The sequence below is a fragment of the Camelus ferus genome, chromosome 13, assembly GCF_009834535.1.
Source record: "Camelus ferus isolate YT-003-E chromosome 13, BCGSAC_Cfer_1.0, whole genome shotgun sequence".
NCBI lineage: Eukaryota > Metazoa > Chordata > Mammalia > Artiodactyla > Camelidae > Camelus > Camelus ferus.
In genome coordinates this window covers 42,666,903-42,693,917 of record NC_045708.1, presented here as the reverse complement: position 1 = coordinate 42,693,917, position 27,015 = coordinate 42,666,903, and the positions used below count along the sequence as shown (strand labels likewise).

At 42.0% G+C, this 27,015-nt stretch overlaps 2 protein-coding genes across 2 annotated transcripts in view; both read left to right on the top strand.

The window, feature by feature from the left end:
- Positions 1-1,171: 1,171 nt before the first annotated feature.
- On the top strand, positions 1,172-3,128 carry TACSTD2 (tumor associated calcium signal transducer 2). The gene has a single exon (XM_032494395.1). It carries the CDS (start codon positions 1,420-1,422, stop codon positions 2,389-2,391), a length of 972 nt encoding a protein of 323 aa, XP_032350286.1. The 5' UTR covers positions 1,172-1,419; the 3' UTR covers positions 2,392-3,128.
- Positions 3,129-19,851: 16,723 nt separating this feature from the next.
- The window catches only part of OMA1 (OMA1 zinc metallopeptidase), a 51,822-nt gene continuing 44,658 nt past the window's right edge, over positions 19,852-27,015 (top strand). The window contains 3 exon segments of the mRNA XM_032494394.1: positions 19,852-20,564; positions 25,377-25,734; positions 25,736-25,896. Of these exon segments, the coding sequence (XP_032350285.1) occupies positions 25,396-25,734; positions 25,736-25,896 (500 nt within the window). The 5' untranslated portion in view covers positions 19,852-20,564; positions 25,377-25,395.

The window sequence follows — 27,015 nt, the reverse complement described above, 5'->3', positions numbered from 1 at the left end:
AGGCAGAATAATTTACATCCACCTACCCACCTCAGGAATGGCTTGAAAATTAATGGGGTAGAGGCCTGACTGGCTTTCATGTGTTAAACAACACCCTTGCACCACTGCTGGTGTTCTTTAAATGCTGAACATATAAAATGCGCTTTGACGGAAGAGCCAGGAATAATTATAGCTTGCTAATTACTGTTAATTTTTACCACAGCTTTGAAACCATGGACTTTCTCAATGATTCAAAAGAGAGATGGCAATCCCTTCATCCCACTGAAGTAGCCACACAGAGGCAGAGAAGCAGTTTCCCACAGGCTGCATCTTTTCATTATTTGCAGTGGTTCAGCTACTTGTATGGGACACAGAGAAAGAAAAGCAATGATTTGCGCTTTTGCAATCAAACTGTACAAAGAATTCCTTATAGTCTTACTTTTTTTTTTTTTAAAGAATTTGTTCCTTTCCATCTCTCTATACTGAGTACATGCATAAAAATTATGGGTTTGCCTGTGTGAAGGAGCAAAAAAAAAGTGTTCAACAAAACTCCTAATACACTGGCTTCCAAGACACCTGGGTTTAACCCATGGTAAGGCGAGTAACAGAATTGCTCCCTAATCTTTCTTCAGATTCTGCACCACTCGGTTTCCATAGCACTTATTTAAGGTCTCAGAACAGCCAGGGAGAATCCCAAAGATGCCTACAAGGAATCTGAAGACAATGATGGCTGGGCGACTTTTAAGTTTCTAAGCCTCAACAGCATCACCTATAAAATGGGTCCTATAGAGAGTCCATACCTGTCAGAACACGACGTGAGGATGAGATAATGTTGGGAGCTGTAAACTATATCAACGTGCGCTATTAGGAGAACTGCGGAAAGAAGCGAACTTAAAGCAGGGACGGAGGCTGGGAAACGAAGAGAGAAAAAGAAAGGGGGAGTGGACAAAAGCGTCACAGTCCCACGCCTTACTTCTCAGTACAATTTCTGAGAATTCCAGCCCCAGAGAGCAGCCGGGACGCCCAAGTTCCTCATCTGGAGGACGCGCCATGGGCGGGTCCCTCTGCAGGTGGGGCCGGGAGGGCCGGGGGCGTGTCCCCACCGCCCACAGGTGAGTATCGGTTTTCCTTTCCGGGGCTTTCGGTCCGGAATAGACAGGGCAGGCTCCGCTCCCCTGATCCTATCGCGGGTGGCGCAGGGCGGGCTGGGCCTTCCGTGGGACGGGGATGGGGACCGGGACAGGGGGCGGGATGTGTCAACCAAATACCAGCGGGTGAGTCGGCGGCCGAACCAGCCGGGCAGGTCCGGCGGAGTATAAAAGCAGGAGGGAGCGGCAGGCGGCAGACGCCAGGAGACCATCCTAGACGGCGGAGCCCGAGCCCAGCAGAGTCCCCCGGCCCTCGCCAGCCCGCGCCCGATCCGCGCTCCTCCGGCCCACCATGGTCCGGGGCCCCGGCCTCGCGCTGCCATCGCCGTCGCTGCTGCCGCTGCTCCTGCTGCTGGTGGCGGTGATGGGCCACGCGGCCGCGCAGAATAACTGCACATGCCCCACCAACAAGATGACCGTGTGCGACTGGAGCGGCCCGGGCGGCCGCTGCCTGTGCCGCGCGCTCGGCTCGGGCCTGGAGGTCGACTGCTCCACGCTGACGTCCAAGTGCCTCCTGCTCAAGGCCCGTATGAGCGCCCCCAAGAGCGGCCGCGCGCTGGTGCGGCCGAGCGAGTACGCGCTCTTGGACAACGACGGCCTGTACGACCCTGACTGTGACCACCAGGGCCGCTTCAAGGCGCGCCAGTGCAACCAGACGTCTGTGTGCTGGTGCGTGAACTCGGTGGGCGTGCGCCGCACCGACAAGGGCGACCTGAGCCTGCGCTGTGACGAGCTGGTGCGCACCTACCACATCCTCATCGACCTGCGCCACCGCCCGGCCACCCGCGCCTTCAACCACTCGGACCTGGACGCCGAGCTGCGGCGGATCTTCCGGGAGCGCTACCGGCTGTCCCCCAGGTTCCTAGCGGCCGTGCACTACGAGCACCCCACCATCCAGATCGAGCTGCGGCAGAACGCGTCGCAGAAGGCCCCCGGCGATGTGGACATCGCCGACGCCGCCTACTACTTCGAGAGGGACGTCAAGGGCGAGTCGCTGTTCCCCGGCCAAGGCGGCCTCGACGTGCGCGTTCGCGGAGAGCCCCTGCTGGTGGAGCGAACGCTCATCTACTACCTGGACGAGAAGCCCCCCCAGTTCTCCATGAAGCGCCTCACCGGAGGCCTCATCGCCGTCATCGTGGTGGTGGTGGTGGCCCTAGTCGCCGGGGTGGCCGTCCTGGTGATCACCAACAGGAGGAGGTCGGGGAAGTACAAGAAGGTGGAGATCAAGGAACTGGGGGAGATGAGAAAGCAACCGAGCTTGTAGGTACCGGCGGCGCGGGGGTGGGGTGGGGTGGGGTATCGGATTTCGGCGTGGTCCAGGTCCAAGTGAGTCACGCTTCTTGATTCTTGGCCCAAGGAGACATTTCTTCTCCCATATTTCTATCTCCCTCCACCGCCACCAAAAGTATTCTAGATCCTGTTCTCAGGACCACCTCCCTTTCTGACTTCTGTCTTAAAGGAAGCATTTCTAAAAATTCCCTTTTGGTCCAACTAAACACCTGACTCGAAGAGTTTAAGGGAACTTTGGCATAGGGTTATGTGTTAAGAATCAACTGTCTACATGACAATCCAGCATCGTTTGAAAGGGACACAATCGATGCTGAAGGCTTAAATGCATTAGGATGGGAAACGGCGCTTTTACTGTCTTGGGTTTAAGTTATTTGATTAGCTCCACTTGAATCGTGGCCTTCCTGATGAGGAGTTCGCTAATTGGGCCCGTGTAGTAGCCTCATTTACCATCGTTTGTATTACCGATCACTTATGCTTGCCACCGGGAAAGAAGCCTATTCCAGCTGCCTGAACACATTTCAGATGTCTTTGAGGACAGACTCTGGCCCAGAAACTCAGCGTCTTTTCTTCAGCTTGCCCTTATTACAGCGGATATTAGTAATGTTTCTTTTGTAAAATGTTTGTACATACGTTGTCTTTGATAATAAGGTTGTGATTTTTAAAAAAAAAACAAACACCATTTTAATAAAATGAAAAAGGCACAAGCCAGAAGATGGAGTTTGGGAAAATTTGCTTCAGATTTAATATCACTTTGGGCCCCTCTGTCTAATTTCCGATGACTCATACTTTTTAGCAGGATCAGGCATTTCCTGTTCCCACTCTTGTGTGTCTTGAGATCCCTTAACTGGCAGGTGTAAACACACATCTTTCTGAAGAAGATTATTTGGAAACCTCCCTCTAACTGCAGGAGGGCGGGTCTGAGGGGAGAGGCTAGAACTAGCTGCTATTGTTGGGAAACCAGCCTCAGGTTATCTCTATTTAAGAAAATTCTACCTTTGTTTCTGGAGCTGCATCTCCTTTGAATCCCTTCCTTACTGGGAAGTACCTAGTGCCCTTCCCATTTAGCCCTTGGCAAATGACGTAATCCCAAAGTTTTGCAGCTCTGAGTTTAGACTTCCCCATCTAGTTGCAGCCGGTCTGTAGGGGGCTCTGTGCTCTGGCTGTGTGTGTAGGGGGGGGGGTGCGCATGCGCACACTTGCCTACACAGGCTGTTTTCCTAATATTTTACTAGTAATGTGCTTTCACATTCAATTATGTGAAGCAAGGTGTTAGAAGGTCACTGTGGGGTAACCTCCAGGTAAACAAGTTGCTGGAGTTGCTGGGAAATTGCTACAACAATGGGCATGGACACAGGAGTGAGTGGTTGGTATAGCCCACAGCAAACAGCTAGATCCAGGACTTCAGCTTCTTCCCCTGGGATCTGTCATGGTCCTCCTCCCACTTCTACTCTGTCGTCTCTGGCTACCTCTCAAGACTGAAGCACCAGGAAGAACTGGGGCCAGAGAACATCAGCCACTGCCTTGGCAGCTTGGGACTGTGGTTGGTGTGTGCTGGTGGAGTGATACTTTACGATCACCAGAGATCTCTGTGTGTAGGCACGCTGTGTGTAAGGAAAGTCCATCAGACTCCAGAAGTCTTTTCAGGCTAAAATGAGGCTCAACCAGGGGAGAAGGCTGATGTGGGCTGGCTTCCCTGCGGTGGGAAGGATGGCTGAAGTGCCTGAGGTTAGAATGGGAACTTCAGCAGTGAGAGTGAGACCACTTTCAGGCACCCCGCATACTTTCCATTTCTGGCCCCTTCTCTCAATGAAGTGCCTCAGCTAGAGGGACCTTGGGAATCACCTCTAACCTACCTCTCATCTTTATGGGTGAAAGGGTGAGTGACTTCTCCAGAGTAATGTTTCTGTGGTACAGCTGAAACTAGAAAGTCTCTTGAATCCTAATCCAGTATTTTCCGTACATCACGCTGTAATTGTTTCAAGAGTCACTTCAAAAAAACTCTCACTTGACTACCCAGAAAATAAACTGATTAAGGATTGAGTGGGTGGTTGAACAAAGGAAAAAGCCCTGAAAAAGCCCATTCCTCCATCAGAATGTGGCTTCTGGATAATCTCTGCATTCTGGATAAGGAGCCCTTGTCCTTTATTGCACTCAATAGTTCAAAAAGCACGTTCACTCCTATCATACTGAGGCATCGTCTTATTGGTAATGACCCAAGTGTTGACCAGCGTGAGTTCAAATCCTGCTCTACTGTGGGTCTAAGTCACCTCACTCCCCCCAGTGTCCTCATCTGCTGACGTTTCTCTCAATGGCAAAACTTAGATGAGGCAATTGATACAAATGCCTAGAATGATCTTAAATTTTCTTCTCTCCTGGGGATTACATCCATTTCACATGTCAGAAAACAGAGGTCCAAATAGGCTAACTCATGACCACACATCCTGCATGTGGCAAAGCCAGAGTTGAGAGCCTTTGTTTTTGGCTCCCTAGTCCAGGTGGTTGCCCCATGCACCAAGCCGGTTGAGACACCTTTCTTACTTCTTCCAAGGAAGAGCCCCTCATACTCTGTTCTGTAACTCAGTTCGCCTCTGCCGATCACAGCACTATCCAGGACCGGCTATCTCCAGGGGTTTAGCCTCCATCTCCAGATCCCCTCCTCCACCCTGCCCCAAAGTTAACATTTGCTGTTTTGAGCGCAGGCCTGGGGCTGCCCTTGGAAGGAATGTGTGGAGCAGATGTGACTCACCCAGCAGGTCACAGCTTGTCTTCTGAGCCCTGTGGGAGGCTGATCTGATTTCCTTGTTTTGGTCCTCAGGGCTTTCTCCACTCTTGTTATTTCCTTAATTGAAGCAATTCTTTGAATCACGTAATTTCTCCCTGCGAACATAGCTTTGGCTTCACTATTTTTTCAAATAGGATCACAGGATGTCAAAGCTGGAAAGAAGATCATTTAGTCCAAGACTCCATTTTACAGATGAAGAAACTGAGGCCCAGAGAGGAGAATGGATTTACCTGTCTGGCAGATAGTAGGAGAGCGACCCTACCCTACAGTCACCTCCAGTACCCTGACCACTGTCTTGTCTAGTGTCTGTTCCCTTGTCTTCCTGGTTGTTTATTTTCACTCAGTCATTTCTGTTCTTAAATTGTGTAGCTGTTCCTTAGCTTTTTAATATCACTTAAATCACTTTGGTTAAGTGTAAAATGTGTGGGCTTTGAAGTTACCTGGCACTTCAGACCCCTATTTTCTTATTTGTAAAATAGAGTCTTAATATGCTTGGTTTTAAAGATTAGACATAAGATATGAAAAGACTGAGTACGTATTTAATAAATGATCACTCTTGTTAGAATGACATAGCGAGGTCCCCAACACCCAGGGGAAATAAATAGTCATGACTGAACTCTTTCCAATGCCATGCAAACAGCACTTCCTTAAGGGGACATCTCTGTTCCTCCGTGTCTGCTATTAGAGGAATGAGAGCAACCTTTGAAGCTGCCTGTTTATAAAGGTGACCTCACACTGTATTTCTCTCCACTCATTGTCCCATCTCTTTCTGGCCACAGCTGGGAGAAGTTCCCACTTGTGAGGACTCACAGGATTAGGCTGAGTCTAACCACATAATCCAGGATAAGATTATCCTCTCTCAAGTTCTCTAAACTTAATCATATCTACAAAATCCCTTTTGCCATGTAATAAAACATATTCACGAATTCTGGGGATTAAGTTCTGGGCACCTTGACAGGGGAGGGCATTATTCTGTCCACCCACAGAGAATGGCCCCCCCAAATCCATGCTCCTAACTGTGATACTGTACTGCCTCTAAAACTGCAGGCCAGAGGGCACTTTTTATTTAGTCACTAAAGAACTCTTTCCCCCATCACTCTCTCCTCGATCCCTTTTTGAACAATGCCTTTCCAAATAGGAAAATGGAGTCTTAGGAGAATTATTTCTGTATCTCACACAGGGTCATGCAGGGTGCCTGGCACCCAAAAGCACTCAGGAAATGTGTGTTGAACTGAACTGATACCAACGGCTGCCATTTATTTAACACATATGATGCACCAAACACTGTCCTACAAGCTTCACCCTGACTATCTCATTGATTTCACAACTACCCCATGAACACAGAGTGTGCTCTTCTATTGTTCCCATTTTACCTGATGAGGAAACCAAGGCATTAATAAATGACTTGCCAGAAATTGCACAGCTGGTAAGGGAAGATAGCTTGAATTTAAATCCAGGCTACCCTCCTCAGTCTGTGCTTTTATCACTATACAATGTTGCAGGGTGAAGACCCATGTTCCATGCCAAATGGTGATGATGCAAGTTGGGAGGCTTATTCTCAGGGACCTCGGTGGAACCCCTCAAAGGACCACTTGGGAACTTGACAGATTTCTTCTCCAATCAGTAGTGAATCCTGGTGGACGTCTTCCAGTTGTAATTTCCCTCCTGGAACCATTCTCTGTCATTGCTAAATACCATCAGAGGTTTCGTTGTTGCTTTTTATGATGAGCTCTGGGAAGGAGTGGATGGGCGGGTGGGGATGAGTAGGGAACTTAGGTTCATTCACTGTTCAGGAATTACACTGAACACAGGAGAGCTGTGTCTCCCGACTTCACAGCAAGCCGTGTAGCCTCAGTTTCAGCAGAAATTCTCAGGTCCATGCTGTACAAGGAGGCCAGACCCAGAAGGGTAAGAAGGGAAAGAAAAATGTCCCAGAGTGAAAGTCCGAACACATTAACCAGTGGTGTGACAGCAGACCGCTCAGCCTACCAACACATCACATCATGTCTCCTTGGAAGGGCAGGGACAAGAGTCCCTTGACCAGATCAGTTTAACCCTTTAGAAGCCTTATGTTCTCCATAATGGATGTGGCTCAGCCTCTTTGGTGGTCCCACTACCCTCAACTCCCCTGTTAGCTGGTGCTGTTGGAGGAAATGTCCTTGCACCCAAATATTTTGATGGGAAGCACATTATCACATGCTATCAAAACACAGCTTGAGACAGAACGTATCGATTCAATTAGATCAGCAGATGAAGCTTGATGTCTTGGCTGGCTCTTTTTAGCTGTGTGACCTTGACTCTGGTCATTTACCTCCCTGGGCCTCACATTTACATTGTAAAATGGATCTAATAGTATCCACTCACTCTGGTTCTTAGCATTCTTGTCTTCTAATCTCATCTCAATGGGACTAAGGTAAGTATGACCAAGAGGCTGGTTTGACCAGTACTGGCTACAGTTGAAGTGAGTAACTGTGGGTGGTTACCCTGAAACTTGCCCAAATGGGACAACCTGTGTCCTTAGGGATGCAGAGGGTTTATCATTCACTCACTCCTTCAAATACTTTTTGTCTTATTTTATGCCAGATATTGTACTAGTTTGGGGAATATATCATTTGTTGAATAGACATGGTTTCTCTGGGGGGGGGGGTGTCTGTCTGTCTATATATTTTTTTGCCTACCTGGCATCCCAACAACCTTCTCAATGAGGAAACACACCCATGATAGGAGTCTTGGTGAGAGGTTGGCTGGTCCTGCTCCTGGCTGATGGAACATGATCATGTGACCTGGTTCAGCCAATTGAACTCTCCTGCTTGGGATGCTGATCTAGAGGACATGAAGCCATACATCAGGACAATTGATAAATTAGTCACAGCAGCGTCAGCTTTGCCAACAGCACAACTGCTCCATGGGTGTCGACTGTCCAGCGGCACCAGCACCAGTGGGCCATCCTGATCAGACTGTCCCATCGCTCGACCTGGGCCACGTTCCTTCAGCACAGCCAACCTAACTTCCTGATCATTTCCTGAGTCTGGTTCTCCAGCCTTCACTCTGATTCTGTGAATTTATCCCAGATCCTCCAACAAATTCCTCATATGCTTAAGTTTAGCTAGAATCAGTTTCTGTTGCTTATAACCAGAGATCTGACTGGTAGAATCCCTGTCTTTGTGGCAGTGAAAGGCCAGAAGCAGAGACAGTCATTAAGTACATAATCATAAAAGTAAGGGCACAATTGAAAAATGAGGTAAGTGTTCTGAAGACAAGGAGCATATGTGGAAGTTCTGACCTAGTCGTGGGGGGAGTTACTTTTTTAAGCAATTGATGCTTGATCTGAGATTCAAGGTATGAGTAGATGTTATTTATGCAGGAAAAGAAGCATTTTAGTAGAAGAGAACAGCATATGCAAGGATCCCGAAGCACAGAGAGTGGTTTATCTGAGGATCTGGCAGCAGGCCAGCATGGCTGGAATATTACAGCAAGAAGAAGGGGGTGTTTCGTGGGGCTGGAGAAGTGGGCTGAGGACAGACTATGGAAGGCCTTTCAAGCTAATATTTTGACCTTTGTGTGAACTAGCAACGGGCATGCCCTCTGTGCAGACACACAGAAAAAAGGCATCCTATCTAGTTGGAGTTAACTATATAGTGCAGGGCTTGGCAAATGGGCTGGTGGGTACCTTTGTGTGAAAAAAAAAAAGGGCTCCCTTCTACCTGCTGACACAACTTTGCCCTGACACCATTTAAGAGTATAGTAAAATCATTAGTGTCTTCTTTTTTCTTTCTTTTTGTTTAGATTCCACCTTTGAGTGATATCATATGGTATTTTTCTTTCTCTTTCTGGCTTACTTCACTTAGAAACATTATGTTATACACCAGAAACTGACACATTGTAACTGACCATACTTCAATTTAAAAAAAAAAGAGCATAGTAAAATCATCAAACATGTATATATGGACTTTTACACAAAGGGTGACAAAATCTAATTGTGTTTTAAAAAGATCACTCTGGCTGGAGTAGGGAGAACAGACTGAAAAAGAGCAAGGATACAGAAGACCAGATGGAGAATCTCAGGTAAGAGATAAAGGTAGTTAGACTGAGAGCAGGTGTAGAGGGTAGTGACGGTGATGGAGAGGAGTGTATTCGAGAGACACCTAGGTTATCAAATCAACGGGACTTGGGGCTGTATTCTCTGTGGGGGTGGTGAGGAAGAGGGAGGTGTCAAGAATGGGTCCCCTGGTTTCTGGCTTTCATGGCTGGTTGGTGGTGACAGTACCTGTGACAGAGAACACAGGAATGAGAACGTGTTTGGTGGGAGCGAAATGATGAGTATGGTTTTGGACATGTTGAGTCCAGCCAGGAGTTGGGCATAGATGTCTGGGATATTGTGGGCTGGAGATGGGAATTTGGTAGGATTTAAAAGCCATTAACAGGGATGTACGTGCCTAGGGAAAGATAAGTGCCTATAAAGGGAAGAGAACTAGCTCCAGGCCTCAAAGACTCCAGCAGTTCAGGGCAAGAGAGAGGAGGACGAGCCGCCAAAGCAACCAAGAAGGGTCAAAACCAGGGATGGAGCCGAAAAGACAAGCCCACTCTGGCACCAGAAGATGAGACTGAGTCAGAAGTCGTGGGGAACAGGCTAGGGAGGGGAGCATTGTGGGGAACAAAAGCCCAGATAAAGAGAGACCCGAGTGTCTGCCACTTATGGTTATCGTCCACTGGCCGCCTGCTTTTTGGGGACCACCATCGGTGGAAAAGGAGAGAGTGGGAGTAGACGGCTCAAGAGACTAGTCTGTGAGAGTGTTGAGGGAAAGTGGGGGGCCGAGATTGTCTGGGTGTAGCTTCTGGCAAAGCTACTGGTCAGCACGTGACCTTGGATCAAGTTATTCACCCTCCTCATGCCTCGGTTTCCTCACTTGTAAAAAGGGAACTCTAATATACCCACCTCGTCATAGGGTTGGTAAGAGAAGTAACTATGTGAGTTCTTCTTAGACTAGTGCCTGGCACACAGGGAGCACTCGTAAATGTTACCTCTCGTTAATCGGTATCTTCAACCTGAATACACAGTGTCCAGTGCAAGCTCCAAAGAGGGACAGCTGTTTCTCTTTAGTCACCTCTGCACAGTGCATGGACCATAACAGGTGCTCAGTAATTAATGCTGATTAAATGGTTGGACAGATGAGATGGGTGCAGATATCTCCCCGAAGGGCTAGCTCTGGGCTGGGGGTTTAAACAGGGCCAAATATATCCCTTTGACATCTGGGCTTAACTATCCAAGGAGGTCAAGTTCACCACTCAGAATAATATTCAGAAGCAAAAGAAAGAAAAAGAAAGCTACCTAGAACTTCCTGAAGGTTTTTTTTGTTTTTAAAGCAAAGCAATGTGGAACACATTTAAATAATTTATGAGTGGAACTAATACAAAACAATAAGCAAGGAAAACAGGCAGCACAATATAATATGCAAAAAGTTAATAGCTTTACTATATAGAGAACTGAGACAAATGGATTAGAAAAACAATTATCTAATCATGGCTTCAGCGAGGTACCTTTGTGCAAATTAGAAAGGGTACCCCCCTCAGGGCAGATAAATTAGAAAAAGGCACCCCATCTAGTTGGACCCAGCCTTGTGATGCAGGCTTGCCAAGTACACGGGTAGGTGGGTACCTTTATAAGGAGAAAAGTGTGCCCCTCCACAGCTGAAGGTGCACAGGGAAATGATTGGAGTCAGACTTGATTGTGGCCACCTCACCCCCTTGGCCTTGGTGTAGCATTTACATAGAATGACCTTATGAGATGGCCAGTCTTCAGTAGAAAACAGACAACAGTCATGAATAGACAATTCTGGAAAAGGAACTAGAAATGATAATAAACATCTTTTTAAAATACATCTAACATCACCAGTAATCAAATGTGTTCGAAGCAAAATGGGATAAAACGTTTCCTCCGCGAAAGTAGTAAAACTGGTATGACTCAGTGCTGGTGAGGGAAGTGCTAACTGGTACACCTTTCTGGGAAACAAGTTGGCAGTATGCACCGAGAACCTTAGAAGTGTTCCTTTTCTTTGACTTCCCAATTCCATGCCAAGGAATTTATTTTAAGGAAATGAACTGTGACGCAAACAGAGGTTCACAAAGACACAGTCCCTGCAGCAATTTTAGAACAGCGAAAAGGTGAAAACAGCCTAAATATCCAACAAGAAGGGGGTGATTATACATGTCCACAACTCCCTGAGACCCAGGGTGTTTCAGGATCCAGAATTTTCAGATTTTAGAACGATTTGGTGCCGATCTTATTCCGCACTCTCAGTAGGGTCTGTAGCAACATCATGAACACGTCCAGACTTCTGTCATGAGACTTATTAATAGCCACACTAATTGGTATAAATAAACCATAAATAGCTGTAGGCCCCTTCAGGTCAGCTTTTCCATCCCATGAGTTGGCACCAGGCTTTCAAAACAGTTTTCAGTGTTCAGAGCAGTTTGAATTTGTGGAGAGGGGGTTGTGGATCTGTATAAATTATGGTATAATCTTTGAAGACTTTTTAATACAGGAAAATGCTCACAATATCCTGTTAAGTGAAGGTGGAGTGAGGGGAACAAAATGACATAATGACCCCACTCTGTTTTAAAAGAGAAAAATGGGAATACATTTGTCAATTTAAGTGCAAAACTTACAGGTTTAAATCCACACTGGCCATAACTGCTTTTGTTTTCTTCTTCTTTTTTTTCCCCCCTTCTTTCTGTTTTTAATCTTCAAGTGGAATGGTATCATTTTTATCGGTGTAGAAATCAGTCATTACCCAACTCAGTTTTCTTTGAACGATCTGCTGAGGGAGGAGGAAGGAAACCCCCTCCATAGCCACCTCCTATTTGGTGAAGCAAAGGATAAGCCTTTGGATATAGAAAGGGAAGCTCCTTGCTTGGGGGATTAAATTGCTTTGCATGAAGGACTCAGAGGAAATTTTTTTGGAGTTGGGTGGAAGATGGAGTATGGGGTGGGGCAAATACAGGATTACTCAGCGGGGTGGGGTGGGGGTGGGGAGAACCCTGGATTAGTTTCCTGGGGCCACCATAACTACATACAACAAATATAGTGGCTTAAAATAACAGAAAATAATTTCTCACAGGTCTAGAGACTAGAAGTCTAAAATCAAGGTGTCAGCAGGGCCGTGAGCTCTCTGAAGGCCCTTGGGAAGCTTCCCTCCTGTATCCTCATCCTCCAGCTTCTGGTGCTTGCAGGCAATCCTTGGCATTTCTTGGCCTGCGGCAGCGCAATTCCAATCTCTGCCTCCTTCAATGGCTGACCTCCTTCTGTGTGTGCCTGTATCCATTCCCCTCTTCTTATAAGACACCAGTCATTGGATTAGGACCACTTTCATATAGTATAGCCTCGTCTTAACTTGATTACATCTGTGAAGACTTTATTTCTAAATAAAGTCACATTTACAGGATCCAGGTGGGCATGAATTTTGAGGGGAATACTACACAGCTCCATCCAGACCCCTAGTGAGGGATTTGACTAAGAAAAGAAAACTCTAATATTTCATTTCTTTTAAAGTCTGGGCCTGCTGAATGAATGAATGAACGAATGAAGAATATAGAACTGTGATGTAAATTTTCTCTTTGTCTTTAGCCCTAAATTTTCAGCATAAGTCAGCTTTGCAAGTGTGGAAGTCAGGGAAAAGGTATCTCTTTGTTTCTGTGGAATAAAAAGGGGACACCTATGAGAAGTGAAATCAGGAATCTTGTAGGAGGAACGCTGAGGAGGTAAGGCCAGGAGTGTCCCTGGTAGCAGGAGCCAGGATCTGACCTGACATCTGGTTACTGAAACACAGAAATAAGATGCAAAGATTCACTGATGGGGGTCCGGGGCTTTCTATTTTCTCCAACTATACTTTTATGTGTTTTCCAAATTTTCTATGACAGTTATAACTTGCTTCAATAATAAAAAAAAAAAACCCAAAAGTTATTTAAAACAAGGAGAGTTCAAGGTGATGTATTATTTAGACTTAAATCCAGATCTTCAGAAAATGCTTAAAGAACTGGCAAACTGAGTTCTTCCTTTCTTTAGTCTAATCAGACTGCTTAATACCAGAAAAGCAATAATCTTCATCCTCCATGAGTATAATTATCCTCTTCAAATTATTCCCTTTGATCAGCCTGGGAGTTTTCAAAAATTATTATTATAATTTTATTAAGAAATCCCTAAGTAAAAGCAATTACTAGCTTCTATACTAAAAATCAATCAGGACATATTACAATGCCTAGTAGCCACACACACACACACACACACACACACACACACACACACACACACACACACACACACACACACAGTAGCCATGACTTACACTTGGTCATAGACTATTTCACCATATTTTTGAAAAACAAATGAAAAGTCAAAGTTGTGAAGGAGTAGACATTAGTCACCTACTAATTTTAATCACTATGCTAGGAACTTGAACATAGCAATACACAGAATTTTTTTTGTCCTCAAAGATCTTACATTTCATTGCAGTGGTGGTGCCGGGATGGGACTAAATTAAGCAGCTAATTACCGTCATGTGGGATAAGTGCTACGATAAGGGTATCAGGGCTATGAGACCATCCATCAGGTAGAACTGATGGAATCTGGGGTGGAGGTAGGCATCAGTTTAGGGAAAGTCTATTTGAGAAAGTTATGTTTGAACTGAGATCTGAGGATAAATAGTACCCTGTCAGGTACAAGAAGAGGAAGTGGAAATGGATCGATCCAGGAGGAAGCAGATGAACAATATTTGATTGTATTAGTAAGAACTATTTCAGTTGCCAGTGTTAGCGACTCAACTCAAACTAGTTAAGCAAAAGAAATTCTTTGACTCATGTAACTGAGAAGTGAAGGGGAAGTGTTAGCTTCAGGCATGGCTGTATCCAAGGGCTCAAATAATGGCAAGTTTCCATGTCTCTGTTTATGTATTTATCCTGCTCATGGCTTGGCTTCAGTTTTTAGAATAATTTCCTCCTCATCCTGGGTAAGATGGCCCATAGCAGCTCCAGTCTCATATTCTACTAAATTAACAGCCACACAGAAGAATTTTTTTCTCCTTCCTATTTCCACTGGAAATAGTCTTTGTAGATGTTAATTAAGCTAAGGATCTTGAGAGGAGATCATCCTGACTTAGGGTGGGCCCTAAATCCAATGACTGGTGTCCTTATAAGAAGAGAGGACAGAGAAACTGAGAAGATGGCAACATGAAGACAGAGGCAGAGGTTGGAGTTATGCATCTACAAGCCAAGGGGCTCTCTCCTATGGGAGTGTGTTAATGGTTTCATCCTGAGATTCCTGAGATTGGAAGTCAGGAGCCAACTTGGGGCTCAGAGCCACCACTTACATCTTGTAGTAGGAAAGACACAAGCACACAGTGCTGCTGGTGCACAGAAAAGTGGGGCAACTCACCAGACCTGCAAATGCATTCAGGACTTGCCCAAGTGGGTGATTTCTGCCCTGCGTTTTGAAGAATAAATTAGCCGGGTTATAGTAGAAAAGGCATTTGTAGCAGGTACCAGTGGTGCCCACTCATATATCTCCCTTGTTGGTGCCTAACCTGTATTTCTGCACATGCTGGTTCTACTTACAACAACCAGCATCTGAATCTCTTTGTTTGAGGCTTCTGGACTCCCAGGAACACATGCAAGAGGCTAGAAGTGCTGAGAATTATTAATCACCTCCAGGACAGCTCCGAACAAAGTACTAGCTGGAGTTGGTAGATAAATAGCCAAGCAACTTCATCCTTCAGTTGGGAAAACTCTTGAGTGTTACATAGTCTCTCTATACTCATCAGGGAGACTTCACTCCATTTGACCCCATCTGTAACTAGTTTGTTAATGTGTCATTTATTGGCTTCCTTCCCTTCCCTTTCTCACTTCTCTGCTCCTCAACTGGTGTATCCTGGGATCACCTCCCAGATAAATTACTTGCATTTGATTCCTTGTCTCAGGATATCCTTCAGAGGGAATTGCAGTTTAGACAACATACCACAAAGAAAGAACAGCATGTGTAAGAACATGGGAACCTAAGCATGGACATGTCACAACAAATTTAAGGCATTATCCAAATTATTTGAGAATCTACTGCCTGGTCTCTTGATCTAATGGGTAAAGAATTATCTCGGGCTTAGAAATAAATGGGTACCATGTTGTAATGACCCCTATTTTATTTTGGGAATTGTTGGAGTCCAGAAGAATAGCTAGAGATTGTTAATTTTCCCTGGAGCCCTCAGACCTACAGAGTGCCTGGCACATATGTGCACTCTATAAGCATTTTTTGAATTAATGAACTTGTTTTTTGTGTTGAAATTAGGATATTACAGAATTTCAGTGATGATTTGCAGTAAGCAAGACATGGAAGCAAACTAAATGTCCATAGATAGGTGATTGGATAAGAAGTTATGGTACACACACACACACACTGGAATATTACTCAACCATAAAAAGGAAGAAAATAATGCCATATGCAACAATATGGATGGAACTGGAGATCATCATTCTAAGTGAAGTAAGCCAGAAAGAGAAAGAAAAATACCGTATGATATCATTTATATGTGAAATCTAAAAATATGACACAACTGAACTTATTTACAAAACAGATACAGACTCATAGACATAGAAAACAAACTTATGGTTACCAGGGAGGGATAAATTGGGAGCTTCAAGATATACAAAATAGATGGAACAACAAGATTCTACCATATAGCACAAGGAACTATATTCAATATCTTATAATAACCTATAATAAAAAATATGAAAAGGAATATATATGTAGAGCTGAAACACTATGCTGTACACCAGAAATTAACACAACATTGTAAACCAACTTATACTTCAATAAAAGAAAAAAAAAACCCCAAAATCCCACAAAATTCCAGTGTTAACTATACAACGCATATTCAATAAATGTTTCTTGAATAGAACTGGAAGATACTGTGGAAAGCAAAAGAAAAGCCTTTCTTTGAACAGGCATTGTGCCACGTGGTGGGTGGTGATTTTGAGAAGGGAGACTTTGCAGGCTAGTGTGTGCTCTGGAATTCTGGGGACTTTGATTTTAGTTAGGGTTCAAGGTTGTAAGCCATTTGTAAGAGCAAAACAATAGAAATCATTTCAATGTCCATAACAGGGGAATAGTAAATTAAATGATGCAATGCCATTTCCATAGAACACCATGTAGTGGTTAAAATAGATTAAATTGACCACTATACATTGATACAGAAATTTCTCCAAGACTTGTTGTTCAAGTACTAAACTGGAAGTCACAGAAAACACATGTAAGTTAATGTCATTATGTCAAAAAACCCCACCAAAATACACTCCATATCTTTGGTTGTTTGCAAGGAAAACTCAGCAACAGCTTGGGTGGGATGATGAGATGATTCTTAAGTCCCTTTCAGCTCTGAGATTTTGTAATTCTACGATGACAAGTCAAAGTTTATAGTTCCTTTAAAAAATATACTGCTTTGACCCATAAAAGAAAACTGTAAAACTTTATGGAGGGACATAAAAAAAGACTAGGATAAATGGAGACACATGTCAGTTTCCTGAATTGATAGAGTCAGTATTGCAAAGATACACATTTCCTCAAAATTAATCAAAGTTTAAAAACAATAGCAATAACAAAATCAAAATCCCAAGGCATTTTTGGTGGGGAGGACTTGAAAAAAGTTCTCAAGTTCATCTTAAAGGTCAAATGTGTAAGGAGAGTCAGAAAATATTTGAAAATAAAATCTATGTTGTAAACTTAGAATATGTAATCAGAATCATATACCAGTGCCAGAACAGACAAATGAACAAAAGAAAGTCCAAAAACAGATGTGGGTATCTAGGAGAATTTAGTATATAATAAAAGTGACTGAGACAGGAAAGGATGGGCTATTCAATACATTGTTGGACCAGCAGTTACCCTGGTGATCCCTACCATGGGAAGGGCATATGTATGTGTCTTTTATAAAAGCTCCATTGGCCTAATTATTCAGAAAATAAGTTATATTTTTCTGCCTTACTTTCCACCGAAATAAATTCTTAGTAGACTAAAGATTTACGAAAGGACAGTCATTAAATACTAGAAGAAAATATTGGTAAACATGTAATCTTGGGATTGAGACAGACTGTAAACATGACCTCAAAGGCAAAAACCGCGATGAAAAAGATGGATAGATCTGTCTATATTAAAATTCTAAAAATTATGTATATATGCAGACATGAATTAAAGTTGAAAGACAAATGTCAGGAAGGGGAAATGTTACATGAACAACAGCCAATTCTTAAATGTTCTCCGCTGTATCCCTGGCACTTAGGATACATTTAGTGCTCAATAAATATTTTTTTGGTGGAATGAATGAAGTGTACTATACACATGGCTGCAGCCAGCTATTTTTAACTAACTTCCAGGTGCTTCAGGTTATACTTCATCTTCCTTCAAATGTGCCACTCCAGAAGCCATGTGAAAGCAGAGTTTTCACACTTCAAAGACTACTTCTATCAGTGCAACTTCAGAACCAAGAAACCTTAGTCTTTTGGCAGCCTTCGAGTCTCTTTCCTTTTCGCCAGCACTGCCTGAGAGTCGACAGCGGGCTCAGCCTTGCCTGGATCACTCTTTAGAGGACCCAAGTCGGGTTCCAAGACATGAGTTAAGCGATGTTTCCAGGCAAGCAGCCCAGCCCACAGCCACGTCCCTCCTCCGACCAGGCGAGGGCGCTAGAGCGCCACAGCCACTTCTGCTCCCGGGCCCGCAGGGAGAACGACTCTGGGCGGGTGTATTGACTGACCGGTGCGGGCGGAGCAGAAGGCGCCCAGGTCAGTGCCGAGGGCAGGAAGTGAGGAGGCGGGGCTTCTCTGGCGGGGTGTGCGCGTGCTCAAAGGTCGGGTCGGAGGAGTCTTCGCTTTTGCCACTGTTAGGGTCTGTCTTTGTGGGGATGCCTTTGCCCTGCCTTTAGGAGTTGGGCTGGGCCCAGGGTGGGGGCCAGAGTACTGGAGCTGGGTGGGGAGAGCTTCGAGGGGCGCTAGGGCGAGGAGCTGGGGCTCGTGGGGACCCGGCGGGGGTGGGGTGGCGAGGTGGGGGTGGTGAGGGAGAGACAACCGGGCGTCTGGCTGGAGTCGGGGAGCCGGGCGAGTGGGAAAGGGGGACGTGGGAGTAAGGCCTCTTTCTCCCCCCTTGTCCCTTCTTTGCGTGAAGTGCAGGGACCCCGGGATGCTGCCCTGGCTGCGCGGGAGTTGCAAATTGGCAGGTTGCTGCGTTTCCTGGTTAGATAGCCTCCCTCCCCAGCCTTTCCTTGTCCTTAGCGGCCCCCTTTTAAAAATTGTTTCTTGTTAACGCAGAATCGTGCGTCTCACAGTGATACCTTCACCTGTGCAAAACCGCTTGCAGCTGCTTAAGACATCTTGCGACTCAATCCCCCTCTTTTGCCTCCTCACTCTTAAAGTAGAGAAAATAGAAGTTTTCCTACCTACCGCCTACAATGAAAAGTAGAAAATTCCTTGTCTAAACTGTTGTAGGGAATTTAATTTCTTCATGAAGTTGTCTACAAAAAGCGTTTTTTATGCTATATAAATAATGTCGCTTGTCTATGTAAAATGGAAGCAACAGTTGTATTGTGCCCTGCAGTCCTCAATGAGAAATTTTAGTCCAGGGAGATGAAAATACCCCATTGGGAATCCAGGGATTGATCAACTGTAGTGACTCCGACCAGTGCCATGTAACCCTCACTCAAAGGATTTAGGCTCATTTCCATCATTCTCAGCCATGGTTAAGGGGTACAGTCTGACATTTGGAAGCTTAAGATCCAAGTCTGTTGCCTTCCAATTTATTATTTTTTTTTTAAGCCTTCCATCATGTGTGTACTTTGTGGGAATAATTATTTTAAAGTACGTGTACTATTTTTGCCAACCTGACAGCTGTTTCCATAGAAACTAGAGAAGAAATAGTGGTTTTCAGCAGAGTTGTTAAAACTGTCTTCCAGGCTTCAGCTGAGTGCCCGTGAGTGCTGTACTTGCTCATTCTGAGATGGTACTTAAAGAATTAAGGATCTGAAATGTTCTTAGAGGCTAACAATCCAAATTGTTTAATTTCTCGCATCATTAATTTGGTAATCCTAGAAGTCTGCCAGCTATGTTTGTTGACCTGCTACAGTTCTTTGAAGAGGCTGTGTCTGCCCTGATTTCTTTAGTCTGCTCTGTGTAGTCTAGTGATTTGCTCTTTGAAGATGTATAAATAGATTTCCTCTCCCATTCTTTACCCTTTCTTAAGGATAAACCAGGGATTACGATATATCAGGCACCGTTTCTGTTCTAGGTGACACTTGATTGTCAGTGATATAATGATAGTGTTTTTACTTATATGTGTATAGTGTTTGAGGCTTTTGCTTTTGACACCTTCTGTGTCAGTAGAATAATTTAAAAAATTTCACAGAAGTCATGAACGATGAGAAGTTTGCTTGACATGTGAGCAAGAGCTAAGCAGTGTAAATAAATGTGCATAGACATAGACGTGAGAGCTTTTCTGAGAGCTCTAAGTAAATCAGTGGGTCTGGAGCTTAGGAGTGGGTGAAGGAGGAGTGGGGAAGGTGCCTGGAGAAATAGAGGTGGTTTTATGAGAGGTCTGGTCTACAATATGAAGCAGTTTGTTGAAGCCCATGGAAACCAATGGAAATTACAAAAATATTTGCCTTTATTGGTTTGGGGGCTTATAAAGTAATAATACATCCTGTAAAAAATTAAGCAGCACAGAAATATATAAGGTGGAAATACTAAATCCCTTACAACCATCATCCTGCTACCCAAAATAATCACTGTGAATACGTTTGTGTATATTCCTTCAGATTCATTTATATTTGTATATACTAGCATGTGCTAGCATTGCTATTCTTGCACGTTGGGTAGAGGTTTTTGTCTGTTTTGTTTTCTGTGGTATCCCTAGCATCCAGAAGGGTGTGTGGTGTGGTGTGGTGTGTAGTAGGCATTTATGAAATATTTAATGAATGGATGAATAACATTATTCAGAGGTCAAAAACTGAGCGGGGTCTGTGTATCAGTAGGGACAAACATGGCAATTTAGTCCTGCCCCCTAAACTGAGGCTGTAGAATGCACTTACAAAAAGGGAGTGTAGTTGGTTAAGTGTCTGAACCTTGTTTACTACAGGAATGGAAAGAAAGTGTGCTTCTGTCTTTTTTTTTGCAGTTTCGACTTCTAGTAGATTTTCTATATTATTTTAGGTACACTTTCCTGTTTGAAATAAATCTTAAAAAAGTATTTTTTTCTGCATCTATCCAAATGGCATAAAAAGTAAAAGTTGCCTTCCTCAACTATCCTGCTGCCTGATACCCTTTTTTAAAAAAAAATTTGTACGGTACGTAGCACTTAACAAAGAACTGTATTTTACTGTCTCCTAATAGTCTTACTGAAGTACTTTTTTCTCCTCAACAAGATTATAACCTGAGGTGAGGGATTGAATTTGGCATGGAACTCACATGCCACCTAGCCAGTGAAGAATCTTAATAGCTACTCAAATACTAATTTTAAAATACTTTCCAGGCTTCAGATATTTTACCGCTTATCAGCTAGATTCAAAAAGGAAAAAGAAAACTAGAAAGTATCTTGTTAACAAACTGTTGTATATCAGCTTGGACTCTACTGATTTAAAATTGGTAGTAATTAAAAAATGGTTAACTAGGAGTTAATGTTTATTTAGCATACCCTTTATTCGCATTATACGTTAGTAATGGAAAGGCAGAATGTATGAAGTATGTAAAAAATTGGAGTACTTTTCTAATGGTTTGATATGTAGGTAATACTATTTATATGAAAACTGATGTTCTGAAGCATCTTCCCAGATAATATTGTATTAGCCTAGGTTGAGTTAAGATTTATGTATTTCTCCCCCAACTTTTGTTATGAAGGTTTTGAACATTAAAAAAACTGAAAAAAAATTTAATGAGCACATATATAACTACCACTTAGCTATAAAGATTGTTAGCATTTTACTGTAATGTCTTTATGTCCTGTGTGTATATGTGCATATACTTTTATTACAATATTTGAAAGTTTTATTTATTATGAAGAAGAGAATTCAGCTAATATTTCAGGTATAAAATATTCACCTACATAACCACATCATTATAAGAAAATAAGTGATACTTACCTAAAGTAACCTAAAAGCAAATTCATACTCAGATTACCCCAATAGTCCCAGTTATCTTCTAAACTAGTTTTTTTTTCTTTCAAACTAGGATCTAATCAAAGTTCACACGTTGCATTTGTCTCTTTTTACTAACTTAAAAAAAAAAAGCTTATTTGCTGTATAGTTGGTATACAATAAATTGTACACATTTAAACTGTGTATGTTTTGATTATGTGTATATCTGTGAACCAATGCCACAGTCAGAATAGTGAACATTTTAACTGCCCCCAAAACTTTGTAATGCCTCCCTTGCCCCTCTTTACCCCTCCATCCTCCAATTTCTCTGTAACTATAAATCAGTTTGCATTTTCTACAGTTTATATTTTAGAGCTGGAATCGTGGAGTATGGTTTTGGTGGGAGACTGGTGTTTTTTCCTGTGTATGTTTTCCCTTTGTGTGGTCTGTCTTCTCTTGCTTGCTAGTATATAGAAATAAAATTGTTTTTGTGTGTTAACTCTTGTATCCTGCCACCTTAAACTCATTCTAATAGCTTTTTTTGGGTAGATTTCTTTGGATTTTCTGGATAGACAATCATGTTATCTACAAATGAAGACCATTTTACTTACTTATTCTTGTCTAGATGTCATTTATTTAGTTATGTATGTATGTGTGTACATATTGCACTGACTAGGATCTCCAGTACAGTGTTGAATAGAAGTGGGGAGAGCGTACATCCTTGCCTGATCTTAGGAGGAAAGTATAGTCTTTCACCAATAAAAATGCTGTTGGCTCTAGGTTTCTATAGATGTCCTAGTTTACTGAGAGTTTTTATCAGGGTTAGATGTTGGATTTTATCAGATGTCTTTACTGTGTCTTTTGAGATGATCAGGTGTTTCTTTTTTCAGTTAGTAGGGTGAATTACACTGATTTGTGAATTTTTATTCAACCTTGCATTCCTGGGACGAACCTCACTTGGTCATGATGTTATTGTCTTCTTAATATATTGTTGAATTAGATTTTCTAAAATACCGTTAAGAATTTTTGTGTCTGTGTTCATGAGGGATATTACTCTATAGTCTTCTTAAAAAAATTTTTTTTTCTGTCTTTGGTGTCAGGGTAATGCTGGTTTTATGGAATGAGTTGAAAGCTATTCATTTTTAATTTCCTGAAAGAGTTTATATAGAATTATTAATTTATCTTTAAATGTTTGATAGAATTCCCAAGTGAAGCCTTTGGTCCTGGAGCTTTCTATGTGGGAATGTTTTTAAGTATAAATTCAGTTTTTAAAAATTGGGTATAGGGCTCTTCAGGTTATTTATTTTTTTCATGAGTGAGCTCTGGTAGTTTATGTTTTACAAGGAATGTATCCATTTAATCTAAGATGTCAAAGTTAAGATTTTTTTCTTTCATTGGTTTTAAGAAATTTGTATGATATATCTTGGAGTAGTTTCCTTTGTGTTTCCTGTGTGTGTGGCTTGTTGAACTTCTTGCATTTGTGGTTTTACAGTTTTTATTAAATTTGGAAAATTTGGGGCATGATTTTTTCAAGTTGTTTTTTTTCTATTATCCCTCCCCCTTTTGGGGGACTCCATTTACATGTGTATTCGGTTACTTGAGTTAGCCCACACCTCATTGATGCTCTATGCATTTTTAAAAGCCTGTTTTCTCTGCATGTCATTTTGGATGGTTTCTATTGATATGTCATGTTCATACGTCTTTATTTCTATAATGTCTAACCTAGTGTTAGTCTCATCCAGTGTAATTTTTGTCTAAGACATTGTAGTTTTCTAATCCAGAAGTTCAGTGTAGGTCTTTGAAAAAGAATATATTCCATGGCTCTATGTAACATGCTCAGACTTTCTTTTAGCTTCTTAAACATATGCGATATAGTTATAATAACTAATACTACTAATACTGCAATTTGTGTTATCTAGGAGTTAGTTGCTATTGATTGATATTCCTCATAATCACAGGTCACATAGCATGCCTGATAATTTTTATTTATAAATTGTTCCTTGTTAAGTGTTGGATATTTTTGTATTCTTATAAATATTCTTGAACATTTTCTTCTGGAATGAGGCTACTTAGAAACAGTTTGATCTTTTGGGGTGTTGTGTTTAATCTCTGTTAGGTAGGACCAGAGCAGCTTTTAGTCTAGGACTAATGTTTCTCTCATATTGAGGCAAAAAACCCTTCTGAGTACTTTACCCAATGCCTTTCAATTAAAAGATTTTCTACTTTGGAGCGTGGGAGCAGGCACTGTGCTCTGCCCTGTGTGAGTCCTGTATATTGTTCCTCTAATGTCAGCTGGTCTTTGCCAGCTTTGGGGAGTATTCTCACATGTATGCCCTGATCAGGACTCAGCTGAATACACAAGGTGGATTTTCTGCAGCAATCTGGAGTTACTTCTCTGTGCAGCTCTGTCTTCTCTTGTACTCTGCTCTGTGAGCTCCAGCCACCGTAGCCTACTTGAATTCCTAGCTTCATCCCTTTAATGTAGGGGGACCACTGGGCTGTGCTAGGTTTCCCCTCTCTGCACAGGGCCTGGAAACTTTCTCTAAGGGATAACTGGGGTAATCGTAGGGCTCACCTTATTTGTTTTCCATCTCTCAGGAATGACTGTTCTTGTCTGATGTCCAGTATGTTGGAACCATTGTTTTACTTACTCTTTTTTTTCTTTTATTGAAGTATAGTTGATTTACAATGTTGTGTTAGTTTCAGGTGTACAGCAAAGTGAATCAGTTATATATATATATTTTTTTTCAGATTATTTTCCATTATTACAAGATATTGAATATAATTCCTTGCACTATAGAGTAAATCATTGTTGCTTATCTATTTTATATATAGTAGTTTGTATCTGTTAATCCATACTTTTAATTATCCTCTCCCCTCTTACCCTTTGGTAACCATAAGTTTGTTTTCTATGTCTGTGAATCTGTTGTTTTGTATATAGACTCATTTGTATTTTTTTAAAATTCTATGTATATGTGATATCATAATATTTGTCTTTAAAGTACCATCCATCTTGCTGCAAATGGCAATATTTTCATTCTTTTTTATGGTGGAGTAGTATTCTGTTGTATATGTGTACCACATCTTCTTAAGCTCATTGTCTGTTGATAGGGACTTGGGTTGTTTCCATTGGCTATTGTAAATAGTGCTCCTGTGAACATTGGGGTGCATGTATCTTTTTGAATTAGAGTTTTCATCTTTTTTGGTTATTTGCCTAGGAATAGGATTGATGGATCATATAGTAGCTATATTTTTAGTTTTTAAGAGATCCTCCATACTGTTTCCTGTAGTGGCTGCACCAATTTACATTGCCACAGATAGTGTAGTAGGGTTCCCTTTTCTCCACACTCTCTAGCATTTATTATTTGTAGACTTCTTGATGTTAGCTATTCTGACCAGTGTAGGGTGATACCTCATTGTGGTTTTGATTTGCATTTCTCTAGTAATTAGCGATTTTGAGCTTCTTTTCATCTGTATGTCTTTGGAAAAATGTTTGTTTAGGTCTTCATATTCAGTTTTTTTATGAGAGGATAAGTCACTGGTCCCTCTTACTCTGTCTTGATGTGAATCAGAAGTCCCAGTATTATGTTTGAAAGGAAAAAATTTGTATTTTAAAAATACATTTTATGTTAGATTTTACTATTCCCTTAAATACTCTTTCCCCCAGTTACTGTTACTTGCTGAAACTTAGTGCTGTTTTTGTTTAATCCATTTCTTATTTCCCAAATTTATCTGTTAAAATAGAAATAGACTTCCCAAAATGAAAGTGAAAAATGAAAAGAGGGAAGGAAAATAATCCAAGTTTTGAAAGTACAGGTTCTTGAGTAAAAAAAAAAAAATAAAGACATAATATCTGTTTGATTTTTATTGCTAAGAGGCATTGATGCAGGGGTGGTGAGTAGAAACCCAAGGTAATTTAGTCAGAGATGAGTAAAGAAAAGAAAGCCTTTTTCATAAGTGTTGTATTCTCAGTTTGGTTAATAAGTGTTTTGTAGGGATATTTATAGTTTATATTTTGTGTTCCAGATAATCAAGCAAAACAGAGATGAGCTTCATCCATGGACTGCAGTCTGCTGCTAGAAACTGTGTTTTCTTCCGCTTCAGTTTACTGACCAACTGGAGAAAATGTCACACACTAGCTGTAACTTCACTGGACTATCCTCAAGTGAAAATTAACTGTACAGTAAATAAGTCTCAAGACCTGGGACTAAATCAGGGTGATAGACTGACTTTTCTTCCTGAAAACTATCATTTCTATAGGACTTTTAATAGCAAAAGAACAGGATGCTTCTTGAGCACCAGCATTAAGGAAATTGGGATGGTTTCCCAAAAATGTACTGCCTGGAATAACTCTTTTTCTAGACAGCATCTGAGGAAAGAAATTCCAGGCAGTTTCTCCTCTTTCAGTATCTTGTCCTCTAAACTGTTTGCCCATAAGAGACCTCAGGAGTTTCCATACTTCTCCACGGTTTCAAGCTGCTCCAGTTCCTCTCTTGCTGATGATTCTTAAACCAGTGCAGAAACTACTTGCAATCATTGTGGGCAGGTAAGATGCTTTTTAAAAAACAAACTTTTCTGTTAAAAAGTATCTGCAGAACTACCCTTTGAAAGAAAACTTGTTTGATTTCCCTTCCAGATTTAGCTCAGAATTAAGTTTCTAAACAGTTGGTTCTACCTAGTTTTGTTATGTATGACTTAATAATCTTGAAATCATATACTGCATATTATAGAAATGTGATCTTTAAAATTTTTTCTTATATATTTTGTGCAGACACTATTTAAAAGAGCTTGTATTTATGATTACGAGAATCAGAAATGTTTGTTACAGCTTGCTCATATGTAAGAACAGTACTTACAAACATTACTTTTTAGTTCATGGAGTTTGAGGCAATGGATCATGAAACTGAAGAACTTCGCTTATATGAGAAAGGGCTCATTCCTAGCCAAGTCAGCTCTTAATTAGTATTTGTTTTTCTATTCTATTTCCAACAAATCTTTATTTTCTCTTTGTGGTCCTTTATAATAATTAATGTTTTGATAGCTAAATAGTACTTTATATTTAATTTGAACCTCCCCCTCATAATTAATCCTGTTTTCTCTTATTTGCTTCATGAAAATTGAAGAACGATAAATTTAAGCATTATCTCCTTGTAAAGCTTTCTTTCGTTTGATAACTATGAAGTGCCTTCTAGCCTTACTTCCATATTAACCAACCCAGTTTTCTTTTTGTCAAAAATCGAGGACTTGTACTCTGTAATTTATTGTGTTCTTTGTGATGAGGCATTAACGCCCAGAAAATATACAGCTAATTTAGCTTTCAATTTAAATAATGATTGCTAAGCCAAAGCTAGACAATAATTAAAGCAGCAAAAGCAGATTTTATTCAGGACTTTTGCAGTAGGAGAAGGCAGACCTCTATATAGAATCAGTGTAAGTTCTGAATACAGCATGGGTGAGTGGGCAGGATGGGGGCTGGTGGATGGAAAATTACAGACAGAAGACATCAGGAGTCAGGGCAAGATTCTAGCTTAACTGATCTACCAGGGCTCTTGCTGAAGGCAGCAAGGGTGAGCAGACAACCCCTGGGTGGTGATGAATAATAAGGAGCTGATTAGATATCAAGAGTAATTAGATCTGGAGGAGCGGGGATTCTGGCTGAATTGAC

What these genes read in the sequence shown, in the direction of transcription:
- TACSTD2 (XM_032494395.1), top strand. Translation starts at nt 1,420, where the DNA reads ATGGTCCGGGGCCCCGGCCTCGCGCTGCCATCGCCGTCGCTGCTGCCG.